The sequence below is a fragment of the Molossus molossus genome, unplaced genomic scaffold (genome assembly GCF_014108415.1).
Source record: "Molossus molossus isolate mMolMol1 unplaced genomic scaffold, mMolMol1.p scaffold_m16_p_13, whole genome shotgun sequence".
NCBI lineage: Eukaryota > Metazoa > Chordata > Mammalia > Chiroptera > Molossidae > Molossus > Molossus molossus.
Window position 1 is genome coordinate 91598082 of NW_023425348.1, and position 21066 is coordinate 91619147.

General features: G+C 54.7%; 3 protein-coding genes across 7 annotated transcripts; 1 reads left to right on the forward strand and 2 right to left on the reverse strand.

Moving 5' to 3' along the window:
* Positions 1-124: 124 nt before the first annotated feature.
* EFEMP2 (EGF containing fibulin extracellular matrix protein 2) lies at positions 125-14076 on the reverse strand. 2 transcript variants are annotated; one of them, XM_036257997.1, is made up of 11 exons: positions 7343-7454; positions 6920-7037; positions 6641-6689; positions 5804-6010; positions 5069-5191; positions 4682-4798; positions 4415-4534; positions 2397-2516; positions 2183-2309; positions 1771-1966; positions 125-918 (listed from the first exon to the last, which is right to left on the reverse strand). In XM_036257997.1, the coding sequence occupies exons 2-11, from the start codon at positions 7028-7030 to the stop codon at positions 757-759; spliced, it is 1332 nt and encodes a 443-aa protein (XP_036113890.1). In that variant the 5' UTR covers positions 7031-7037; positions 7343-7454; the 3' UTR covers positions 125-756. The 2 variants fall into 2 exon arrangements, with proteins under 2 accessions (XP_036113890.1, XP_036113891.1); XM_036257998.1 differs by lacking the exons at positions 6641-6689; positions 6920-7037; positions 7343-7454 and adding an exon at positions 12541-14076.
* Positions 12857-16126, forward strand: CTSW (cathepsin W). 2 transcript variants are annotated; one of them, XM_036258000.1, is made up of 10 exons: positions 12857-12957; positions 13206-13290; positions 14073-14186; positions 14553-14707; positions 14819-14915; positions 15000-15080; positions 15159-15281; positions 15474-15538; positions 15619-15822; positions 15897-16126. In XM_036258000.1, the coding sequence occupies exons 1-10, from the start codon at positions 12871-12873 to the stop codon at positions 16005-16007; spliced, it is 1122 nt and encodes a 373-aa protein (XP_036113893.1). In that variant the 5' UTR covers positions 12857-12870; the 3' UTR covers positions 16008-16126. The 2 variants fall into 2 exon arrangements, with proteins under 2 accessions (XP_036113893.1, XP_036113892.1); XM_036257999.1 differs by having other exon boundaries at positions 14819-15080.
* A 92-nt stretch (positions 16127-16218) lies between these two features.
* On the reverse strand, positions 16219-20716 carry LOC118627635 (FGF1 intracellular binding protein). Of its 3 annotated transcripts, none has more exons than XM_036258002.1 (10): positions 20560-20716; positions 20168-20366; positions 19859-19985; positions 18519-18619; positions 17874-18028; positions 17441-17549; positions 17297-17360; positions 16964-17050; positions 16780-16877; positions 16220-16432 (listed from the first exon to the last, which is right to left on the reverse strand). In XM_036258002.1, the coding sequence occupies exons 1-10, from the start codon at positions 20642-20644 to the stop codon at positions 16363-16365; spliced, it is 1095 nt and encodes a 364-aa protein (XP_036113895.1). In that variant the 5' UTR covers positions 20645-20716; the 3' UTR covers positions 16220-16362. The 3 variants fall into 3 exon arrangements, with proteins under 3 accessions (XP_036113897.1, XP_036113895.1, XP_036113896.1); XM_036258003.1 differs by having other exon boundaries at positions 16309-16432; positions 17895-18028; XM_036258004.1 differs by lacking the exon at positions 16780-16877 and having other exon boundaries at positions 16219-16432.
* Between the last annotated feature and the right edge of the window lie 350 nt (positions 20717-21066).

A 21066-nucleotide genomic window follows, 5' to 3' on the forward strand; every position in this document is an offset into this window, starting at 1 on the left:
GTGTTGTGGAGGAGATGCCACGCCCCAGGGCCTTGTAAAATACCCAGGTGGTTTTTAAACTGAGCTACTCAGGACCCTGGAGTTTCCTGGTGGAGCATTGAGACTGGCAGGGAGATGGATGGAGTCTGAGGTGTTGCAACTTTGAATCTAGTTTATGTCATCAGAGGGTCCCTAATCAAATAACATTTCCTTTGCTAAAAGGTTCTGTAGCTTGGAAAAGAAAAGTTTAAAAAGCACTAACAGTCCAGTTGCCCCATTTTATGGATTGGAAAACTGAGGCCCAGGGTTTGTCCAAATTGTTAGTTTGAGGCCAAAGTAGGATTGAAACCCAGAGCCTCCTGGTACTATCTAGAGCAGGGTCTCTTAGGCTCCCTGAAAACCAGCCAAGACCAAACTTCTGAGGCCTGGAGTCTGCAGCCTCATTACCTTCTCCCTTCTCAGGGTGATGCTGATGCCCATGGTACATAGACCAATCCCAGCTTTGGGGACACAGGTCCCAACTTCTGTCAATAGGTCGGACCCCCACTTTAGGCAGACTTGGCCCACCTCCCACAAGCCTGGCCCCTTCCCCAGTCTGGGGTTCTCTAGTGTTACCCACCCACCTCAGCCACCAGGACTCCTTCTTTCTCCCTTTATTGCCTTTCTCTCTCTACCCTTCACAACAGCATCTTCCCTTTTAGCAGAACACGGTCATCCCTGAGCCCCAGGCTCCTCGGCTGCAGGGATCTCCCCCTCCCTGAGAACTCTCCCCACTCCTCAGAAGGTGTAGGCCCCCACGAAGACGGTGAGTCTCAGTACAGAGCTAGCCCGGTAGCTCATGAGGGAGTTCATGGTTACCATCTCGAGGTCCAGCACATACTCCCGGGGGCCCGTCACGGGCCGGGCGAGGACCAGCATGGCGCTGACATTGTTGATTTGCTGCAGGGCACAGTGGGTGGGGGGACATGTAGATTGCATCAACATTCATGCCAGGATCCTCCACCAGCACCACCTCCCTGCTCCATGTTTTGTACCTACAACCAGTTGGCTACGAAGTGAAATTGAGCCCTGGCCAGGCTGTGACACCAGGCTGTCATCCGGCTCCATGACTCTTACATCTCATCTCCTGCACCCAAGCTCCTGCCTTCAGAAATCTATTCTTCCCACTCTTCCAGCTAGTTCTTGTCTAACCAGGGTCAACTGATGATTCAGGGCCAGGTGTGAGATTTTGGAGAGTGGTGGGGCCTTTGGTGACCTGGAGCAGGCTGACTCCCCTTCAGTTTTCAATTTCAGAAAGAAAACCAGCACTGATACCAGACAAACCCATGTGCCCTTCTCATTGAGTCACAGCTGGACCCCTCCCTCCTAACAGCTTTACCAGCAGAGTTGACTTTCTGACCCTAGTCGGCTGTACCAACCCCCACTACCCTGCTAAGGCCCAGCTCCACTTGCTTGCCCTTCATGGACTCTGCCTGTAACCTCAGAAGGCCTCTCATGTCAGTTACTTGTTCTAAGGCTAGAAAAATTGGGGCCAGATAGGAAACCAGTAGGGGGACTCTAAGCCCAGATTCTGAGTGTCTTGTTAGAAGTACATTTAACAATCTGTAGTTTGTTCCAAGGGAATTTAGAACTCCTCCCTACCTTTCTACAGAAATCTCGCCTCCCGGGGGTGGGGCTTTGAGAAGAGGCGGGGCATGGTGGCATAAACGAAATCTCCCATTTAAGGTTTCCTGGAATTCAATTTTGGATTATGCATGTCATTTGAGGAGTAGGGTTAGGGGAAAGCCTTACCCTAATGTAGAAGTCCCCCTGTGAGTTTCCCGCACGGATCTGAAAGGCATTGTAGGCGCCAGGGTAGACGGAAGTCGCTTGGATCTGGAATACATCTGCGGGCACACTGCGTTCCGAGGTGATACTCATGTAGCGGTGCACAATGGATGAGGGCTGCTCCCGGCACAGGGGGTTGGAGGCTGGGCAGAGGCAGCGACTAGGGGTCCCGATAAGGGGACATGAATGAGGTCTTTGCCCCTTCCCCAAATTCGGCCCACCTCCAAAATTAAGGATCCCAAATGGATCTTCCCACTCTGTAACAGTGTATATGGTTGTCATGGACTACAATTCCCACCAACCCTTGGGGACTCTTGCCAACCACAGCACCCAATGGGAGTTCTAGTGTGTATGTGGGGGGGGGGGGTTGACTCACTTGTCAGACACTTGGACATAGGGCTCCACGCAGCGGTTGGTGTCCACACAGCGGTAGCCCCCATAGAAGTTGACACAGGTTTGGGCCTCAGAGCACTGGTGTGCGCCGGACTCACACTCGTCAATGTCTGTGCCAGGGGAGAGAGGCTGGAACCTGAACATCAGGCCACTAACCCCTGACACCACCCTGCCCACTCCACCTGGGCAACCTGTACCTTGGCAGAGGCGCGTGGCCAGCAGCTGGTAGCCCTGTGGGCAGTGGCAGGAGAAGCGGCCTGGCTCGTTGACGCAGCGGTACTGACAGAGGTAACTGGAGTAGCTGCATTCATCAATATCTGTGGAAGAACAGGGATGAAAACTGGGTCAAGGGCAATTCTCTCAATTCAGTCCCATAAACGTATATAGAGTCCAGCCCCATGTTAGGCTCCGTGTGGGAAGGCAGAGGGGGGTGAAAGAGCCAAGCAAAGCACAGCTGTGGTACAGAGAATTAAAAAAAAAGGTCTGGCCCTGGCTGGTTTGGCTCAGCGGTTGGAGCGTCTGCCTGCGGTCCGGAGAGACCCGGGTTCGGTTCCCGCTAGGGGCATGTACCTCGGTTGCAGTTTGTCCCCGGCCCTGATTGGTCGTGCGGGTGGCAACCACTCGATGTGTCCCTTTCACATCGATGTTTCTCTCTCTCTCTTCCTCTCTCTCTCTCCCGCTCTATCTGAACAAAAAATGGAAAAATGTCCTCGGGTGAGGATAAAAAAAAAAAAAAAAAAAAAAAAAGGTCTGCCCAGACTGCCCAGCTTGCCAACTGTAAGATGAAAGTAAATGACAGCACTAGAGGCTTGATTTTAAATCCTGCTGATTGAGTTTTGGACACCTCAATTTCCCTGTCAGTAAAATGAGTAGGTTAGACTAGCTGAGCCCTGAGAGCCCAACCTTGGGTTGCCCAATTCCTGCAACCCACAACCACCCCAAGCACACAGTCACCTCCTGCCAACTGATCTGCTCCAGCACAAGCCAGGTTTTCTACTCAGGTTTCCCTCATGCTGCCTAGTCCTGAGCCAGGTACCCTGGGGCCTTATTCGGCAGCAAAGCATAACATAAACAGGGTACGTGGCCAGTTGGCATGGAATGAGAAGTTGGGATGGAGACCTGGCCCTGGCTCACCCTAGTGTGACCTTGGGCAAGTCACTTAACTTCTCTTTGTTGAAGGACTTCACGCTTACTATTTTCTTGTGAGCCTCTCAACAAACCTTGAAGGAGATATTAACATCCTTGTTTTGCAGAGAAAGGAAAGAATTATATTTACCTCATAGGATTGTTGGTAGGATTGAATAAGGCCAAGTAGGTAAGGGAAGTGCCCTGCACAGGGAAGGTTCTGGATAAATGGTATTCACTTTAAAGTGTTTCTGCTTGGGCCCTGGTTGGTTTGGCTCAGCGGTTAGACTGTAGGTCCATGGACCAAAGGGCCTCAGGTCTGATTCCCAATCAAAGGCACATACCTGGGTTGCAGGTTTGATCCCTGGCCCTGGTGGGGGTCGTGCAAGAGGCAGCCAATCGATGCGTCTCTCTCACATCGAAGTTTCTCTCTTTTCTCCTCTCTCCTTTCCACTCCAGAAAACAATAGAAAAATATCCTCCAGTGAGGATTAAAAAAGAAATGCCTGGCTAGTGTGGCTCAGTGGTTGAGCATCAACCCACACAGGAAGAGTTTCCTGGTTTGATTCCCAGTCAGAGCACATGTCCAGGTTTCAGGCTTGAACCCCAGGAGGGGGTGTGCAGGAGGCAGTTGATCGATATTTCTATCTCCCTCTCCCTTCTCTCTGAAATCAATAAAAACATTTAAAATAAAGTGTTGCTGCTTGGGACCTGGTAAAGCATGTTTGTTCTCATTTTCCCACTTAGCTCTCAATACAACCTGTTTTACAGACGAATAGATGGGTACAGAGAGAAGAGTGACTTTTCATAATCCAGGATTCAAATGCAGGTCACCCTGATTGCCAGGGAGTCTCCCCACTGAGCTTCAGAGGGGACATGACTGCTCCCCTCTGTGCCTTCCCCACCAGGCTGGGAGTTGTGATGGGCAGGTCTGCAGGTGCCCAGAGGCCAGCTGGAGGTGGAGTATACAGTAGGTACATGGGTGCAGAATCAATGGGACATGGAGGTATCAAATAGAAGACTGTGTGGCAGGAAGCACAGCATGATGCAGGAGGACCAATGGAGGAACACTTGGCAGGAGCGGAACTCACCACTGCAGGAAAAACCATCCCGGTGTAGCTCGTAGCCCTGATGGCAGCGACACAAGAAGGTTCCATAGGAGTTGAAGCAGCGCTGCTCACATGGAGCCCCCATGTCACATTCATTCACATCTGGGGGTGCCAGAAAAAATGGAGTGAAAGCCAAGGAGCAGCCCAGAGCCCCCACTTCACTTGTTCACCTGGGCTGGTCAGGAAGGGAGCTTCCCACCCCACCTTGCCCAGGACCCAGGAGCCTGGCCCAGCCCAGCCCAGCCTCACCCACGCAGGAGCGGTTATTGGGCCCCAGCTGGAAGCCTGGCTCGCACTGGCAGCGGAAGGAGCCTGGCAAGTTCACACAGCGGTGCTGGCAGTAGCGGTAGCGGCACTCGTCTATATCTGGGATGGAGGTAGGGGAAGGAGGGCAGAGGGCAGAAGTCAGGTGGGGCCCAAGCTGGCTGGGACTCAAGGCCTCAGTATCCATAGTTCCGTCTGTGTATGGGGACTGGGCGGGTCAGATCAGCCAGGACTCACATACACCCAGACAGTGCTCTGTCTGGGACAGAGGTGGTGGGGCCTGGGGGTGGGCTGGAATGGGGATCAGGTGTCAGAGTGAGAGCCAGGGCAGGGACACAGAGCAGAAACTAGCCAGGCTGCTCCTGGACTCACCCACACATTCAGGCCCAATCTTGCGGTAGCCGTCAGGGCAGGTGCACTGGTAGGAACCAGGCAGGTTGTGGCACTCCTGGCTGGGGCGGCAGTCGTGCAGGGCCTGGGCACACTCGTCCACATCTGCAGGAGACACCACTCAGCCCCTGTCTGGGAGCCCATGCACTACCCCACATGACAGACACCACAATGTTTAAGTATACACAGGTCAGGAACCACTCACATGCATGCATGAAGGTGATGCACCCCCAAAATAGAAACACATGGATTAGACCCTCCCAATAGCACAAATAACAGTCCACCAGCCTGGGAGCCAACAGGAAAGGCACCCCTAACCTGTGAGAGCCCGTGCCAGGGAAGCACAGGAAACAAAGCTCTATCCATATTCCTAGGAGCACTGATTCCAGGGCCTTCCTCCAAGGCCCATGGTGCCCAGGGATGGGGTCAGATCAGGAAGGGGGTAGGGAGCAGAGACTAAAAGGCAGAGTTCTTACAGTGTGTCTGCAGCAATGGAGGGGAGGGTCCCGAAGTTTGGCTAGGGTAGTGGGACAGGAGCTAGAGACACCTGTGGCAGGTCCCACACAAAGTGAGGGTCTGGGCAAGGCTCCAGACGTTATCCCAGTGACTCTGAGGAGGCTTTTGAGCAAGGGAGGAACATGAGGTCTGAGTTTTTAACATGCAGTAATAGACGCCTGGTAGGAGGACTGTAAGGCTCTGTGCCAGAGTGACCCTTACCCACACAGCTCTCTTGGTCATCAGGTTCATAGCCTGGTGGGCAGGGGTTGGGGTGTTGAGCAGGGGGCACTGGCGGTGGTGGTCCCTCCCCATGCAGGTCGTTGATGACGGCAGCTGAGCGGGGCAGGCACAAGTAGCCCCCATAATGGTTGATGCATTTCATTTCCCCCTTGCAGGCCTCAGGGATGGTCAGGCACTCGTTGACATCTGCAGAGAGGGGCCTGCTGGGCACAGCCAATTTTCTGGGCTGGCCGTGGAGGGGGTGGGAGGCAACAGCCCAGCTTGGCCTTCTCTAAGCTGTGTGACCCCTGCAGGGCCTTCCCTCTCTACTCAACAAGCTAAGGTTTCCTGCCCAGGACCCCTCTCCAGGACCTGCCAGGGCTGATGACTGGGTGACTGTGGGAACAGCCACCCCATTCTCTTGTCCCTAAAGGAGTTTCTATCCCTCCCCAAAGCTCTGGCCTTGGCTCAGCCCACGAGTGCTAGTGCAGGCCTCCTTACCCACCCCCGCAGACACTGCCCTCCTGGGATGTGATAGGACACAGCTGGGTAGGAGAGTGATTAGAGACGTGAGAAGGTGCTCCTCAGGGCAGTGCCCTGTAGCTCTCCTGCTTATTTAAAGGTGGGGGCAGGGTGTCCTGGGTTTCTCTGAGAAGGAGGGGCCTGGATGGCTTCTCCACCCCTAGCTGAGCTGGCCCCCAGAGAACCAGAGCTGGCCTTGGCAAAACAGAGCTGGGCAGAGGACAGGCCATTGGCCTCCTGCTGCAGCTCTTACAGCTGGGGTTGCAATCCCTTTCCCAGTTCCTGGGGGTGGGTCAGTCCCCCAGACACACTCACCCCGGCAGTGCTGGCTGTCAGGGTCCCACTCATAGCCATCTGTGCATTCCTACAAGGGGACCAGCGGTGGCCAGTGTTCACCCCCTGTCCCCTCCAACTGACCAGGCCAAGACCAGGGCCCTGAGCCTAGCCACCCTCCAGGGGCTGCTCCAAACAATGGCCCCAGTTGCTCCACCAACCAGGGGAGGGGAGAATCTTCCCCAGCAGCAGCCACCCCAGAATCCTGGTCTCTGTGTCCCTGCCCAGCCCATCCCAGGCCAGTGGCCCCACGGTCCCCACCGTGTAGCTGTCGGGCTCCTCCGAATCCTGGGGAGACGCTGCCCCCAAGAGCAACAGCAGCAGCGCCCAGAGCAGTAGAGACCCGGGGAGGCAGGAGGCGAAGGGGAGCATCCTGGGGCTGGGAGGTGGTGAGCAGGGGTCAGGGCGCCTCTGCCACGGCAGCCCCATTCCCTGTACCAGGACTCGGAGCCCTGGCCCCAGCCGCCTCCCGCTCGACACCGCACTTAGGACCCCGGAGCCTCCCAGGGCGGAAGGCTAACTCCTCACGCAGGCCGGGGTTCGGGGCCCTCCCGCCCAGGGCCGCCCCGCCCCCGCCCGGTCCCACAGTGGTGCGGGCAGAGGATCGCGGGCCTCTCGCTCCTCACTGACGCCGACTGGGCCGAGACTCCGGCTCGCGCCCTCCCCCCACGGACGGTCACTCACTTGGGCCCGCGACGCCCCCGCGGCCCGCGGCTCCGGCGGCTCGGCTGGCTCCGGCAGGGCCTGCGAGCAGACGGACGGGCGGACGGCGCAGCTCCCTGGACGCGCGGCCCCAGGAAGCGCCCCCCGCCCGCCCGCCGCGGCGCGGCCCACCCCGGCGCCTCCGCCCGCCCCTCAGCGGATTCCTGAGCCCGCGCCAGGGGGAGGGACCCCGACCCCCCGCTTCTCCGCCTCTGGCCAGCCGCAGGCCCCCACCCGGTCCCCCGCGGCGCCGCCCGGAGCCGCCTCCCGGCTCTGGGCCAAGGTCCTCTAGAGCTCGTTCCTGGGGGCATTGGCCCTGATGCCAGGCCCCCAGACTCACTCGAGAGTCCCCAGGCCCTCACTTTGTGCACCCCAGAATGTCATACTGCGCACCCAGACCCTATCTAATCTGCGCCCCCAGAATTACATCCTGTGCACCAACATTTTAATGTCGGGGCCCCCAGACTCTTTCTGCGCCTTCCAGAATGTCATCCTGGGCACCTACACCTAACGTCACACTGGGTCTACCATGTCCTCAATCTAGACCCTTCAAATTTTTATTCTGTGCACCCAGCCACTCTGGAAATAGCAAAACCTCCTTCAGGGTCCCCAGACCCTCGCCCGAGGACAAGACGCTCTCATCCCCAGAACCGTTCATCTGTCCCCTCTCTCCTCCATCCCCAACGCTGTCTTGAGCAAGGTGGTCCCTTCTCTCCACTCCAAGCCAGCCCCCAGGAGCCCTCAGTCCTGGAGGCTACAACGGTTTGCGGGCGGGGGCTGCAGTTGCCTTTTGGCCCAGAATGAATGGAAGCCCCTGAAAAGGCGGACAGGGCCAAATCGGGCGTGCAGGACGCCAGGGTCTTGCGCCAGCGCCTTCCCCGCCCTCCTCCTACCCGCGTACCCCCGGGGTTTCTGCTCCTCCCCCAAGCGGAGGGAGCGCCTTTGGGGGAGGGGTTTGGGCGGAGCTGGCTCCCAGGAAAGGGCGGGGCCTCACCCTGCCCACGTCTCAGGGCAGAGCCAGACGGGAAGGGCTGCGTGTCCAGGGATCCCCCGCCTCGGGTCAGACGACATGCGGGAACTGAGCCCTCCCTTCCTTTTTCCACCCCAGTTTATCCTCACGATCGCCCCGAACACAGCCCTGCCTGGGAGGGTGTGCCTAGAAGGGGACGTGCGTAGGAAGGGAGGTTTCGATGGGTCCCAAGGTGAGCCCTGGGTTTAGGGTAAACTGGAGACTCTCCCCCATCCTCAAATACTTTCCAGCTGCTTGGGTGAGGAGGCTAAAAATAATAGCTGTTTAAAACCAAAAAGACAGACATTAACAAGTGTTGGCGAGCACGCGGAGAAATTGGAACCTTCATACAATGTAGGTGGGAATGTAAGATGCTGCACCCACTTTGGAAAAAGTATGGCAGGTCTTCAAAATGTTACATGACCCAGCAATTTCTCTCCTAGGTATATACCCAGGGGAATTGAAAACATGTCCACACACAAAAAATCTGTACACCCTGTTCATAGCAACACTATTCATGAGAACCAAAATATAGAAACAATTTCCATCGACATATGAATGGATAAACCAAAATGTTTATGAATGGATAAAAATAATGATGGAGCCCAGCTGGTGTGGCTCAGTTGGTTGAGCTTTGTCCCATGCACCAAGAAGTCACTGGCTCTGTTCCTGGTCAGGGAACATGCCCAGGTTTCAGGCTCAATCCCCAGTAGGGGGTGTGCAGGAGGCAACCCATCAATGTTTCTCTCATAAATGTTTCTCTCTCTAAAATCAGTAAAAAATATTTTTTAAAAATAATGGAATATTATTCAGCCATAAAAAAGAAATAAAGAGCCCTGGCCGGTTTGGCTCAGCGGTTGGAGCGTCGGCCTGCGGTCCAGAGAGACCCGGGTTCGGTTCCCGCTAAGGGCACGTACCTCGGTTGCAGTTTGTCCCAAACCCTGGTTGGTCGTTGCGGTGGCAGCCACTCAATGTGTCCCTTCACATCGATGTTTCTCTCTCTCTCTCTTCCTCTCTCTCCCTCCCGCTCTATCTGAACAAAAAATGGAAAAATGTCCTCGGGTGAGGATAAAAAAAAAAAAAGAAATAAAAAACTGATATGTGCTACCACATGAACGAATCCTGAAAATATTATACTATGTGAAAGAAACCAGGCACAAAGGCTACATGTTCTGTTTATGTGATAGCCAGAACAGGCAAATCTGAGAGACAAGCTAGATTAGTATTTGCCAGAGCAAAAGGTAATGGGGAGTGACTACTAAGGGGTATGGGGTTTCTTTGGGGATGAGCAGAATGCTCTAAAATTAGATAGTGGTGATGGCTGCACACTTATACAGATACACTAAAAACCACTGAATCGTACCCTTTACAATGGTGAATTTTATGGTATATGAATTACATATCTCAAAAAAGTCATTATTTTTATTTTTTTGTTAATTCTCACCGGGGGATATTTTTTCCATTGATTTTTAGACAGAACGGAAGGGAAGAAGGGAGGGAGAGAGAGAAACATTGATGCGAGAGAGACACATTGACTGGCTGCCACTCACAGAACCCCGGCTGGGCTGGGGATTGAACCTGTTACCCAGGTATGTCTGCAACCCAGGTATGTGCCCTTGACCGGGAAACACACCCATGACTCATTGGTCTGTGGGCCAACACTCTAACCACTGAGCAAAACCAGACAGGGCAAGCCATTATTTTTTAAATAATAAAAATAGCTTTGCACAGTGGCAATTTTGTAGCCAATTAGGTTTATCTGAGGCACAATTATTGCTAAAAATAAATTAAATAAATAAATAATAAAAATATTAGTGCTTGATTATCAAGATCTAACTATTCCAGACATCAGGGTGTACCCTCATGCAATCCTCCTGCCAAGCCAGGGAAGGGTACCATTACAACCCCATTTTACAGATGAGAGAGGCTGAGATCCAGAGTGGCACATCCAGAGTGGCAGAGACAGGACTCTAAGACTTCTGGGCTCTAATAAAACATACAACAACAGACCAACCAACCAACCAACCAACCAAACAAACAAACAAGACTCTCTGGGCTCCTTGCCCCACAGTAGAGCATTAAGGACCCACCATTTGAACACCTACTCTGTGCCAGTCAGGGTCAAAGGTGCTCCACAGTGTCATTCTAGTCAAAGGAATTGTCACTGCCACTTAGAGGTGAGAAATGAAGGCCCAGAGGGGAATGGCTGGGTGCACACTTAGGGTCTCAAATTTGGACCTGAACCTCCATCTTTGCACTTATAGGCCTGAGTGCACCTGCCATTCAGCATTGTCTCTTCAGAACTTCTCCTGACCTCTGTGACCCTAACAACTTTCCCTGCCTTCATCTCTTCTGCACTGGGTCACAAAGCCTCATCTTGGTTGGTGTCTCTCTCCTAACAAGTCATGGGTTCCTCCCAGGCAGTGAGCCCCTGAGGCCCCTGGGCCCATGGTCTAGCCTCATTGGGTGTCAGCCAGGAATTACAGGATGAGCAAGTGAATGAACAAATGAGTGAGTGTAGTTCATTCATTCAACAAATGTTTACTGAGTGGCCAACACTGACCAGTCTCTGTGCTAGACACCAGGGACACAGCACTGATCAAAAAAGCTAAAATCTCCTGGCCTCATGGTGCTCACCTTAAGGTAGGGGAGGAGTGGACCAACAAGAAAGACCACCCAGCTCCACACCGTTTCTCCTCCCCCAGTCTCCCCACCACCCACCACCACAGAGACAGAGTTTATGACACCCCCTTTGGTGTCCACACTGGGAACTCCAGCTCTGAGTCTGACACATGGGGTATTAGTCATAGGTCACACACAGTCCAAAACTAGCTGGGAACATATGACTGGGGTCTAGAACCACAGAGCCAGGTGCCCCTCTATGGATGGTCTCTCTACTGAATTTTTTTTTCTTTATTGATTTTAGAGAGAGAGGAAAGGAGAGGGAGAGATAGAAACATCAATGAGAGAGAACATCGACTGGCCGCCTCCTGCATGCCCCCTACTGGGGATTTGGTCCACAACCTGGGCATGTGCTCTGACCAGGAATTGAACCAGCGACCTCTTGGTGCTTGGGTCGACACTCAACAGCGGCTGGGCTGTCTAATGAGTTTTTAAAAAGATAGCATGGCCCTGGCCGGTTTGGCTCAGCGGTTAGAGCATTGGCCTGCGGTCCGGAGAGAGACCTGGGTTCGGTTCCCGCTAAGGGCGCATACCTCGGTTGCAGTTTGTCCCCGGCCCTGGTTGGGTCATGCGGGAGGCAGCCACTCGATGTGTCCCTTTCACGTCGATGTTTCTCTCTCTCTCTCTCTTTCCCTCCCACTCTATCTGAACAAAAAGTGGAAAAATGTCCTCAAGTGAGGATTCAAAAAAAAAAAAGACAGCATGGCTGTTTTTCCAAATAGAGGAGTCCCTCGGCTTACTGTCTGGGGTGGGAGTGAGGGTGGTGCAGCAAAGTGGGGCAGATTCCTAATGAATGGAGAAATGTAGTGAGCACATGAATAAATTAATCCCAGCATCAGAGCCCTCCTCCTTTCCCCTCTCCCACACCTATGGCACCCCTAGAAAGCCAGTTTTCTCCCCCAGCTCTGGTCTTCAGCACTGGTCTGGGGCCCTGGTTCCCAGCCTGGAGACTCATAAGGGAGAGCCCCAGCCTAAGGACCCCTCAGAACTGAGGCAGCAGTGACAGGTGTTAACACCCCTGCCCGGCCCTTGACCTCACAGGCTTTGGCCTTGCTGCCTGAGATGCCAATCCTCCCATCTCTCTGGCCCCTCATCCCCACCCAGACTGTGACAGGAATGAGGAACAAAAGGAGACAGGAGCTGCCACCTGCTGTGCCCTGGACTTGAACTTTCTTGTTTGAAACCCATGAGGTAAACACATGATGACCACTTGCTCAGCCACCCCCACCACCAAGCCTGCTGTGCACGCAGCCACATCCTGGGCGCTGAGGACACAGGCGCCTCAGACAGCTCAGGTGTGGGGAAGCAGTCCCCAGGGGCTCGAGGGGCCGCGGGTTCCAGCAGAGGAGAGCGGGGAAAGCTTCTTGGAGGTGAGCCTTGAGCTCACTAAGCTTTGAGGGATGAGCAAGAGTGTTTCTGCAGGGGCACTGACCCTCCATCCACACCCAGTCATCAGGAACGTGTGGCTCCCATAGTTCCCTGGGCTTACCCATGACAGTACTGATGGCTTTATGTCACTGCCCTCTTAGGACCTGTCGCCTCCTTTCTCCTTGAGGACAGATCCATCTCTGTGTCCCCAAAATTACCCAGAACAGGGTGGGCCGAGAGCCTCTGTTGAATAAAAAAAAGGGGTGGGGGCGGGGAATAGGCAGGCAGAGGGCTGTGTAGGGCCAAAAGCCTGAATGCCTCTTGCTTGAGGGGTTCAGCTCCCCCCCCCTCCCAGCCTGGTTTCCCTTTGTGGTTTCTCCAGCTCCACCCTCTCAGCCCCTCTAGTTTGGTCTCACAGCTTCCTGTCCCCACCACTTTGGTCTGCAGCAACATGGCACCAACTGTCCTTCTCTCCTGCCTCCTGGCCCTGTTGGTGGCAGGTCTGGCCCAAGGCACCAAGGATTCCTTCAGGGTCCAGGTAAGAGCCCACAACTGCTCCCCATGCCCTTCCCTTTGCAAGCCCCATGCCTGGGGCTCACCCCTTCAGAAACAACTGCTTTGTTCCCATTTCTCAGAGGGAGCAACTGAGGCTGAAATGTGATTGATATGCTGATGCTCATACAGGGAGACAGGACAGGTTAACTGGCTGATCCCCTAGCTCAGTCCTTGCTGGAAGCCAAGGTGTGGTCCCAGCAATGACTCCTCACTTAACTCCTTCCCCCCCAGGATCCAGGTCCCCGGCCACTGGAGCTGAGAGAGGTCTTCACTTTGTTCCAGATCCAGTATAATCGAAGTTATTCAAACCCAGCAGGTATCATGGGACCCATACATCTCCAGTCCAATCCCACTCCTCCCATTTAACCAAGGAGGAAATCAAGGTTTAGGGTGGGGTGTGGGCTTGGCTCAAGCCACTCAGCAGAACAGCAGGGCTTGAGGTGTCCTACGTTTCCTGCCACGTCTGGAGGGAGGTGGCAGCTGTTAGGGGTCTGCTCAGTCCTAGAGGACCCTTCGGCTCCACAGCTACTTTCCTGTGACTCCTGGCAGCATGCAGACTCCCATCTAGTCATGAGTTCACTTAGCAAACACCTAAGGCTACCCATTTTGTCCTCAAGCTGGGACTACCTCTCCATCCCGAGTTGCCAGCCCTGTACCTGCCCTCTCTCTAGGTCTCATCTTTAGAGGGATAACCTCCGGGTGTCTTTCAGCCCGTGTGATGCATCTGTATGTCACCCTTCCCCACCCCTGCCATATTCCAGCCCCAGACCTGTGGTCAGAGGTGTGAAGGAGGTGACCTGGCAGCAGGAAGCCTGCCTCCAATCGTTCCTTTCTGAGTCACTCTGCCTTCAGACCCTTTACTTGGCTTCCCCCCAGGTGGGCAGAGAGGCCCCACTTCCTGTCTCCTGGGAAAACCCAACCCCAGGTGGGCTGGGAGCCATTTCCTTGGCCCAGGTATCTGCATCAGAGCCTGCAGGGCCACAGGAAAGGGGCCAGTGCTCATCAGGGTAAGAGTGGGTGGTAGGACACCCAGCCAGTGGCCACTTCCTGCCACCACGGGCTTGAGAGCCAGCCTAGGAAGACCTTCTTTTGATCCAGAGCATGCTCGCCGCCTGGATATCTTTGCCCGCAACCTGGCCCAGGCTCAGCGGCTACAGGAGGAAGACTTGGGTACAGCCAATTTTGGGGTGACTCCTTTCAGTGACCTCACAGGTAATGGGACACCTCCTGGCCCCTAAGTGGTGGGTGGGGAAGCAGAGCCTTGTCCAGGGATACTGGCAGATGGACAGGGCAGACCTTTGGAATTCATTTCCCAGGACCAGAAGCCTGGGTTTATCCCAAATCACTGAGAGCAGGGACAGGTACTCTGGAGGCCTGTGTCCCAGCTCAGCTCAAGGCTGAGGTAGCAGGTGCAGGGAAATACACCTCAGCAAGGAACTTGGTCTCTCTCTCTGCCTCAGCATCCCTGCCTTTGTGTCTCCCAGGGCACTGTGGGGACTCTAATGGCCAAGGATGTGGAAGCCTGGAGTGGGAGAAGGGGTCAATATTGTGATCTTGGTGGTCCCATCTGTCCCCCAGAGGAAGAGTTTGGCCAGCTGTATGGGAATCAGAGGGCAGATGGAAAAGCCCCCAGTGTGGACAGAGAGACAGGATCTGATGAGTGGGAGGGGTCAGTGCCCTCAACCTGTGACTGGCGGAAGGCACCGGGTGTCATCTCATCTGTCAAGTACCAGGTATCTGCTCCACCCAGCCTGCTGCAGTCCAGCCCCAGTGGTGGTAGGGAGAGAGGGGGCAGGGTCGGCAAGGCCCCGCCCCCTTACCCAGCTCCCACCCTTTCCCACTAGGAAAACTGTCTCTGTTGCTGGGCCATGGCAGCAGCGGGCAACATCGAAGCCCAGTGGGCCATTAAACACAAAGAGTCTGTGGAAGTCTCTGTGCAGGGTATGGCTGGAAGAGGGCTCATGTGTGCCAGTGGGGGGTTGGGACCTGGGGCTTGGTCACTCACATTGTCCCTACTTTCACCAGAGCTACTCGACTGTGGCCGCTGTGGGGATGGCTGCAGGGGCGGCTACGTCTGGGATGCGTACATAACTGTCCTCAACAACAGTGAGTGCTGGCCTCTGGGGAACTGTGGGGTGGGGGTGTTCCAGAACTCAGTCCCCTCCTGGCCTTGCTTACTTCTAGGTGGCCTGGCTAGCGAAAAAAACTACCCATTCCAGGGGGTGGTCGGAAAGAAGTGCCAGGCCAAGAAGTACAAAAAGGTGGCCTGGATCCAGGATTTCATCATGCTGTCGGACAACGAGCAGAGTGAGGGCAGGGTGGAGACCCAGATGGATGTGGGGGGAGGCGTGGGAGGAGGATAGACAAACCAGGACAGAGGCAGACAGATGGGGCTATGGACAGGGACGGAGGTATGGGGAGGGAGAGAGGTGGAGAAAACCATGAGCTGAGAGCAGGGGAAACTGGGCAGGCACGGCCTGATGGCACCTCTATCCCCAGAAATTGCCTGGTACCTGGCCACTGAGGGCCCCATCACTGTGACCATCAACATGAAGCTATTGCAGGTGGTATAGGGTAGGGAATGGGGGAGGAACACATAGGGGATGTGGCCCCAGACTTAGCCCCTCTGTCCCTGCCCCTGCAGCAATACAAGAACGGTGTAATCAGGGCCACACCAACCACCTGTGACCCTCAACATGTGAACCATGTTGTCCTGCTGGTGGGTTTTGGTAAGACCAAGTCAGTGGAGCGGAGGCGGGCAAAGGCAGTCTCATCCCAGTCTCATTCTCGTCAGTCCACCCAATACTGGATTCTGAAGAACTCCTGGGGGGCCAACTGGGGTGAGGAGGTGAGTGTAATCTATTGGGGGGGAGAGGACAGGCCTCTCCCCACTTCTGGCCCTGATGTTCTCTGACTTCCTAGGGTTATTTCCGGCTGCACCGAGGGAGCAATGCCTGTGGTATCACCAAGTACCCGATTACTGCCCGAGTGGGTAAACCAGACAAGAAGCAGCGAGTCTCCTGCCCTCGCTAAGCCCGCCCCTCAGCTCTCTCCTGCTATGCCAGCTGCCTCCTTGCTGGTTGAGCCCCAAAGTCTTCTCCTGTCCTCCCAATCTTCTTGCTAGGAGTTGAATAAACAAACATAAGATTCTGTATTCCAAGTGGACTCCGCTGGGTGGGGAAATGGAGAGGAAGAGCAGATACCATTCCTGGACTCATTTTAGTCCCTGCAGGACCAGCGTACACACAGATCCTTACACACCATGACACTTACGATACATATGCATGCACACCTCTCACACATGGACCCCTGGGTGTACCCATGCACAGGCTCCTCCGAAGTCACGGCAACTTTATTGTCAGTGTGAGTAGAGTAGTGGGAGGGGGCCTTAGTCATGATAGAGGCGCAGGAGGCAGCCACGGAGGGTGCCCATGTAGCGGTCCCAGAGGGCCTGGTGCCTGCAATAATAATGGTGACAGTAGTGGCCGAGGCTTACCACAACCCACCATGTCATGGCGTAGCTCTAAGTGCTCTCTACACCTTCACTCTTTAATCCTCACAATATTCTCATGATCCTTACCATTATCATCCCCAGTTTATATATGAGGAAACTGAGGCATGGAGAGATTAATGAACCTGCCCAAGGTTGTCACAGCGTCTTAGAGGTGGACAAGGACTCTGGTCCACAGAAAATTTCACCCCCAGGGAGGCAGAACAGGGAACCCTGCGTCTGCAGGAGGGCCAGACCCTAGCAGGAGGCTGGCTGGGACAAGGCCACATTGAGCAGGAGGCCGGGGTCACTCACCGGAAGCCATCCAGGGAGTGGACTGATGCTGAATACTGATTCAAAAAGAGCCGCACGTCATTCAACTGCCAGTGGTCAGAGCGGCAGGGCTCCACGAACTGTGGGCCCAAGGGAACATCTAGCACTGGGACAGCTCAGAGACAAGCTAGGCTGGGGATGAGTGGCAGTGGGTGGGACAGCTCACCTTCTCCACCAGATCCACAAACAGGTCTCTGACATCCTTATTGTGGGTCAGCTTGGCAGCCACATTCACCAGCCCCCGGGACAGGTTCTGTGAGGCAGGGAGCTTGGGAGTTCTGCCTTCTGCCCCAGAGGCTGGGGGAGGGGCAGGCCCTTCCCCAAATCTATTCACCTCCCTCAATTAAGTAACTCCCCAGTGTTTAGGAGCTAACCCCTCCCCCCATCACAGATGGGCAGAGGGAGAAGCAGCACCACCTGCTGGTCAATCTAGGGCATGAGCAGAGTTGCCTGGAGGCTGAAGATGCCCAAGGGACATATGGGGGCTTGGGCCACAGACCTTGAAGTTGGCTTCCATCTCAGAGAAGACACCAAGCTTTCCCCGGAGGGCAGTGCACACCAGGCTGCAGAGAGATAGCGTCAAGCCTAGAGCTGGTTGAGCCCCCACTTCAGGCCCCACCCCAAGGACACCTCCCAGAGTCACCTCTTATGCAGATCCAGAAGGTCCTTGTCAGCCACCAACACCTTGAGCTCCTTCAAGTCCTGGAGAAACTCTTTGTCTAAGTCCACATCCATGTCATCCACCTGGGAGTCTGAGTAAGGCCCATGAAAGGAGTTGGGGGAGGAGGGATAAAATGCTTTCCTGTGATATCCCAAGCCTTCCTTATGTATCACCATTGCACCCCCATAAGACAGAAGAGAAATCAGAGTGTCAGGGAGGTGGAATGCTTTGTCCCAAGCCATAGAGAAGTAGAGAGCCCTTTGTCTGCAGACAAGGTGTATATGGGGACACTGGACTAAACCGAGGCGGCTGGTGAGGAGCCCTGAAAAAGAGAGGATGCTGGGAACTATGGGCCTACAGAAGAAACTACTGGTGGGGTAGAAGGCCCTGAGAGGGTGGGGAGGTGTCCAGGCACCTGGGTCAGTGGGGGCCTCACCGACGGCTCCAAGGGTCCAGTTCTGAATCATGAGCTCAGCGCAGAAGGCAAAGTCGCCAAAGCTCAGATACTGCAGTTTTTTCTTCCCTGTCTCAAAGCGGTTGTTGGCAAAAAAGACGATGGCTGCATAATCCCTGCAGGTAGGGGAAAGTGAACCTGTCAGAGCTGGAATTCCTTCGTAGCAAGCAGCTCCCACCTGCAACATCAGTTGGGCATCAGAGTTCTGGCCTCTCTCTGCCCTAATTAACTGTGTGACATGTTTCAAGTCACTTTTCTCTGGGCTTCTTCATCTGTGAAAGAGGTTTCAACCCAGGTCTCCTAAGGGATAGAGCGGGAGACCACAAGGGTAACCATTACCATTTACTGAGCACTTTCCAAGCCCCATGGGCTGTGCAATGTGCTTTACACGTGGAACCTCATGACAGCTCAGTTGGTAAATGGCCAGGCTGGGATTTGAAACCAGGCCAGTCTGATCCAATTTACACACTAGGAGTGAGATAACCATTCCCCCAACACAGCCAGGAGATCAAGGGGGTTGGGGTGGGGAAGGTGGACCAGCCTCAGGGTCCAGGGAAGGAGTGTGCAGAATGGGGGAGATAAATAGCTCCTTGCCTGGTCCCTCACCTGGCCAACCGATCGGAGAGAAGGAAGTGTTGCTGGATGTTATCGACCAGGGAGCCCCGCATTTCCTCCACCACCTTGAAGACTCGTTTAAAGTTGTCAAACTGCAGGGCAGTTAAGGGAGGGAGGACTGGTCAGAAGTTGTTCACTCAATAAACTGTTTATTGAACACCATCCCTCACCTATCTACCTATCCAATCAACAGATGCTATATCAGATGCTCATATATATAGCATCTGGAATTCCTTCAATAAGTTATCGATTCAACAAATGTCTACCCGCTTTTGCCATCTTGGTTAGGATAAACATTTACTCACTCCTACTTCTGAATTCACTCCTACTTTTTAGCATCACACGCTCAAGTTCTTCACGAACTTGTGCCGGAAGTGACCCTCCTGGCTAAGGCCTAAAAAGTAAAAAATGAGCAAATGCGAAGCTATACGCAGGGAGCTCACAGGAAACACAGAGAAAAGACAATGAAGGCCCAAAAAAGGGCTACTTTTTCTGGCTGGCAGAGACCAGATCACAGGAAAGTATGAAGGGCAAGGTCAAAGAGTGTGGCTACTATCCAGAAAGGAGTGGAAGCCAATGAAAGTTTATGGGCAGACCCTGGCCGGTTTGGCTCAGCAGTAGAGCATCAGCCCGCAGACCAGTGGGTCCCGGGTTCGATTCCAGCCAAGGGCATGTACCTGGGTTGTGGTTCGTCCCCAGCCCTGGCCGGAGTTGTGCGGGAGGCAACCAGTTGATGTGTCTTTCTCACATTGATGTTTCTCTCTCTCTCCCTATCTCTCTTTCTCTCTCTACCTCAGGTGAGGATATAAAATATCCTTGGGTGAGGATATAAAAAAAGAGAAAGTTTATGGGCAGGAAAAAGCTACAGTTAGATCTGGGACTCCGAAAGATCACTCTGGCTGAAGAGTAAGGGATGGTTTGGAAGGGGCAAAAACAGGGGAGAAGAGCACTGGCTGGCTGGTTTGGCTCAGCGGTTAGAGGGTCAGCCTGCAGTCCGGAGAGACCCAGGTTTGGTTCCCGCTAAGGGAATGTGCCTTGGTTGCAGTTTGTCCCCAGCCTTGGTTGGGTCGTGCGGGTGGCAGCCACTTGATGTGTCCCTTTCACATCGATGTTTCTTTCTCTCTCTCTCCCTCTCTCCCCCTCCCACTCTAACTGAACAAAAAATGGGGGGGGGGGGGGAAACAGGGGAGAAGAGACTAGGTATGAAGTTTCTGCCACAATCAGAGGTGGGAGAGGAAGCTGGAGCTAAGGCAGTGGCCAAAGGGATGAAGTGAAGAGGTGGACTGTAAGACAGAATGTTGTATTGGTGAGGAGGGGGCTGCAGTGCCCACCTGTCTTCGGCAGCTCTTAAGGGTAATGCCGGTTTTGGTGCTGATGTCATCCAGGTCTTTCTTGGTGCCCTTGGACAGCTTCTTGCCCAGAACCTCTCGAACAAAGGCCTCATCAAAGGCATAGTACCTGCGTGGAGGCAGATGACACTACTGACTTTCCATAAAGGAGGGGAAAGGGGGCCTGGCAGAGCCTGAGTTTGGCCCCTTCTGCTCTCATCTTTCTCACGGGCCTGGGTAAGCCCTGTCCCTTCCTGACTTTAGTTTCAGCCTGCAAAATTGGTATATAGTCAGTGAAGATGGCATCCCCACCTCTCGATGAGCAACGCCTGTCGGGAGGGCGGGATCTGGAAGATGAGTTGGTGCAGCAGCTTGGGTGGTGCATGTAGCAGACGCTCCAGCATAAGGAAAGTTCGATAGTGGTCCATGGTGTCACTCTGCAGCACTGCTGCCGTGGCGCCCGTCTGCTCCAGGATTCCCGAGCGCACCCTCAGGGCCACCGCGTCGCTCACTGGGAAGTAAGCGCTAGCATCAGGTCCCGCCCCGCCGACCTCGAAGACCCTCCAGGAATCCCAGGCCCGACTTCCATACATCCCTTACTCTTCCGCCCACTCCCTCTGATGGCGAAGTCCAGGCTCCGCCCCCTCACTCCTCCAAACCCACCGCTCCGCCCGACTGGCTCCCCTAGACGGCCCCCCACAGACCCGAGTAACCATCCAGCCAGAGGCGATACACGTCCTCGTCGATGAGGGTCGTGTTCCCTACGAAGATATCCAGCTCGCTGGTCATGGCGAGGCCCGGACCGGGGAGCAGCCGCAGCGCCCCAGGAGGAGCGAGAACCGCCTGGACCGAGCGCGCCACCGCCGGGCCACTTCCGGGAGCGCGGCGATTCCGTTCCCGGCACCCGGAGCCACGGAAGGACCACTTCCGGGACAGAGAGGGTGGGGCAGGAGCTGCGAGGGAAGAGGCGGAAGCGGTAGAGTAGCCCCACCTCTTCACAGGAGAGGGAATCCCAGTCTCCTCTGTCCCCACACCCATCCCTATTCTGGCCTGCCCAGTCTCCCCTGCCCTGGAATCCTTCCCTGTCACTTCCTCTCGATCGCCACCCCTTCCCGCTTTCTCAGCTCTTTTCCGGGCCTCCCTACTTGGACCTGTATCCTAAATTTTTTTAAAAATTTTTTTTCTTTATTGATTTGAGAGAGAGAGGAAGG